This window comes from Oryza brachyantha, chromosome 2, assembly GCF_000231095.2.
Source record: "Oryza brachyantha chromosome 2, ObraRS2, whole genome shotgun sequence".
Classification (NCBI taxonomy): Eukaryota; Viridiplantae; Streptophyta; class Magnoliopsida; order Poales; family Poaceae; genus Oryza; species Oryza brachyantha.
Window position 1 is genome coordinate 9,531,420 of NC_023164.2, and position 3,752 is coordinate 9,535,171.

The following is a 3,752-nucleotide window of genomic DNA, read 5'->3' on the forward strand; positions in this document are numbered from 1 at the left end:
CATTTTGTTGAGGTGAGTAAGTGGCGGAAAATTCGTGCTTATTACCAAGATCATCACAATAGTCCTCAATATTGGTATTTTTAAACTCGGACCCATTGTCACTTCTAATTTTCACAAGAGTGCAATTAAATTCATTTTGAGCCCTTTTTGCAAATTTCTTGAAAAGGTCGGCAACAATGGACTTGTCATGCAAAAAGAATACCCAAGTATATCGAGAATAGTCATCAACAATCACAAGACAATGACTATTCCCACCAATGCTCCTATAGGTTGTTGGGCCAAACAAATCCATATGTAAGAGCTCCAATGGTCTAGATGTGGTCATGATACTTTTGGAAGGATGAGAACATGCAACTTGCTTGCCGGCTTGACAAGCACTACAAAGCTTATCTTTCTCAAACTTCACATCTTTCAAGCCCGCAACTAGATCACGTTTTGAAAGTTTACTCAATTGATTCATACCAACATGGGCTAGTCTCCTATGCCAAAGCCAACCCAATGAAGTTTTTGCAATCAAACAAGTTTTCAAGCTTGCTTCACTAGAAGAGAAATCAACCAAGTAAATATTTCCATATCTAAAACCCTTAAAGACACAAGACTTGTCATGAAGACTTGAAACAACAACCTGATGTGGAAAGAAGTTACATGACAAGCCAAGATCACAAATTTGAGAAACCAAGAGCAAGTTAAAATTAAGAGATTCAACAAGAGAGACATTTTGGATAGACAAGTCATTTGAGATAGCAATTTTACCTAAACCAATTACTTTTCCTTTGCTACTTGTCTCCAAATGTCACTTTCTCCTTTTCTTTTCCTCCCACTTCAAATGTGGTGAACATAGCCCTATCACCGGTCATGTGTTGAGTGCATCCACTATCAAGCACCCAATGGTTCCCACCGGTGCGGTAGTTCACCTACAAAAGAAGATCAAACTATTTTAGGTACCCAAACTTTGTTGGGTCCTTGGAGGTTAGAGATCAAAGACTTAGGCACCCAAATGGCATTCTTTTTACCACCAAGTATAGGGGAACCAACATACTTGGCAACAATCCTACCATCATGAGTCTTCCTAAGCATATAGTGTGAGTCAAACAAGTATGGCTTGGGAGGCTTGCCACCATGGCAATCATTTACCAAGTGCCCAACCTCATGACACTTTGTGCAATACTTGTCATTGCTTTTGACAAAGCGAGTGACATGGTGAGAAGGTTTCTTTCCCTTCTTTGGAATGAATCCAAGTCCCTCCTTGTTAAGGATACATTGTTGTTCACTCAAAATTTTGTCAAGAGTGTTCTTGCCATTAAAGCATCTTTCCAAACTCTTATTGAGCTTGGCCACTTGCTCTTTGAGCTCATTGTTCTCAATGACAAGTGATGTATCATGAGTGGATACACAAGAACTAGAGCTAGAGCTAGGCACATCCATAAGATCATCACAAGAGGTAGAAATGCTAGATGATGCAACATGAGCAATATGACAAGTAGTACTATCATCAAGCAAATCACAAGATATGCCAACATCAATAGATGCTCCATGTTGTGTAGTAGAAAGGAGGTTGTCATGAGCTTCCTTAAGCTTCTCATGAGAAATGGTTAGTCTCTCATGTGAAGTCTTTAACTCCTCATACAAGACTTTCAAAGAAGCATGATCCTTCTTTAGAGCCTTGAACTTGACTATCTCCTTTTCACTATAAGCATGGAGCTCCTCAAACATACTCACAAGCTCATCATAGGAAACATCATCATCACAATCATCATCACTTTCACTATCACTAAAGAATTTTACCTTAGATGTGCCCTTTGCCATGAGACAAAGAGGAGCGAAGAGTGATGGAGCCTCCTTGATAGAAACCACGGCCATCTTCTTTTTCTTGGAGCTTGCATCATCATCAATTTCTTCTTCATCGGACCCGAATGAGGTAGTACTCTCTTCATTTGAGTCCCATTGCCCAATAAATGCCTCAATTTTTCTTCCTTCCTTCTTGAGCTTCTTCATTAGCCTGTAACCTCCACTCTTCTCCTTGTATGACTTGTCTCCATTCTCATCCTTGGAGGGACACTTAGAAGCAAAGTGTCCCTTCTCACCACACTCAAAACACCTCAAGTTTGAGAGAGTCTTGTTTGGTCTTCTATTTCTTCTTCTATTTGAGTTGGAGCCTCTTCCCTTTTCTTTTCTTCTTCCCAAGAAGTCATTGAATCTTCTAGCCAAAAGAGCAATTTCTCCTTCCAAGTCATCATTAGCTTCACTTGCCTTGCTTTTGCCCTTGTCTTCAACTTCGGCTTGAAGAGCAATGCACTTCTTGGATGGTGAGGCTTTCTCCATCTCCTTCTTCTTCAACTTGTACATGTCATTGGTGTTGATCTTTTCCAAAAGGCTTGCGGGAGTCATCCTTGACATGTCAGAGTTGATAAGCATGGTGACAAGTGTCTAATACTTCTTCGGCAAAGCTCTAAGCATCTTTTGGGCAACTTCAAGATCGGTGTAAGTTGCTCCAAGCCTCTTGAGATCATTCACAATGACATTGAGTCTTCCACACATGTCATTGACACTTTCATGAGGTAACATGGTGAATGTCTCTTATAGGACCTTAAGAAAATGAAGCTTGGCATCCTTGTATTCACTTGTGCCCTCATGAATTTCACTCAACTTGACCCAAATCTCACGAGCGGTCTCAAGATTGCTTATCCTATCAAACTCTTCTTGGCTCAAGGAGTTGAACAATGCATTCATTGCTTGGGCATTATAACTTGCATTGCGTAGTTCAAGTTGAGTGGGTGTCGTGGAGTCAAGTGGCATGACACATCCTTCATCTACAACCTTCCAAATACTAGCATTCATAGCTTTGAGGTAAGTAGACAATTTAATTTTCCAAGTGGAATAGTTTGTGCCATTAAACATAGGAGCCCTACCAACATTGTGAATCTCTTCCGACATCTTTTCTCTCTAGGCGGTGAAGCCTAAACACGAGAGACCAAGCTCTAATACCACTTGTAGGATCAAGATGTCGACTAGAGGGGGTGAATAGGCAATTAAAAATTAAATCACCTCTAATCAAAACTAACCTAAGTTGCTACACAAGCAACAAAGTTAAGTTTTGCAATCCTAGGGTGATAGTGTCTCAATTATATCACTAGGAAAGTAAATCACACCTTCTAAGTCTAGTTTTGCAATTCTAGGGTGAAATGATCACAAGTATATCTCTAGGAATGTAAATTGCACAAATGTAAATGTGATAAGCAAGAGAGACAATGAGACAAGCAATTTTTCTCCGAGGTTCGGAAAGTCGCCGGTTTCCTACTCCCCGTTGAGGCGAGCCCAACTCCACCGCTCAACCACAAAGCCACCGCACGCCCCCTTCATCAAGGGGTGGGCAAAGCAAAAGCCAACCCAAGGAGAGGACTACCCAAGCCTCGATCACTAGGGTTGTTCTTCCTCAAACACACTAGCTCTACAATGAAGCAATGCACTTGATTCTTGCCTAGAACTCCCTCAAACACACTAAATGGATGAACCCTAAGCTCAAATGAGTGTAAAAGAGATGCAAGGGATGTGAGCAAATGAAATGGCAGCCAAGAGAGCTCCCTTGCTGCTGGTGGGGGGTATTTATACCCCAACCATCAAATTCTAGCCGTTGGGGTCGAAATGCCCCAATTTTGTGTATTGCCGGTCTGACCGGAGATATGTGGCCGGTCAGACAGTGCTACTATGCAATGGCTAGAAAACTAGCCGTTGGAGCTCTGACAGCTGATGTC

General features: G+C 41.4%; 1 protein-coding gene across 1 annotated transcript; it reads right to left on the minus strand.

The window, feature by feature from the left end:
• Positions 1-776: 776 nt before the first annotated feature.
• LOC121053484 lies at positions 777-2,346 on the minus strand. Its single transcript, XM_040520448.1, has 2 exons — positions 994-2,346; positions 777-914 (listed from the first exon to the last, which is right to left on the minus strand). Exons 1-2 carry the CDS (start codon positions 2,344-2,346, stop codon positions 777-779), a joined length of 1,491 nt encoding a protein of 496 aa, XP_040376382.1.
• Positions 2,347-3,752: the final 1,406 nt, after the last annotated feature.

What these genes read in the sequence shown, in the direction of transcription:
- LOC121053484 (XM_040520448.1), bottom strand. Translation starts at nt 2,346, where the DNA reads ATGTACAAGTTGAAGAAGAAGGAGATGGAGAAAGCCTCACCATCCAAG. An exon ending in GTAAAAAGAATGCCATTTGG is followed by an intron (nt 915 to 993) that starts GTGCCTAAGTCT and finishes CTTCTTTTGTAG; the next exon opens with GTGAACTACCGCACCGGTGG.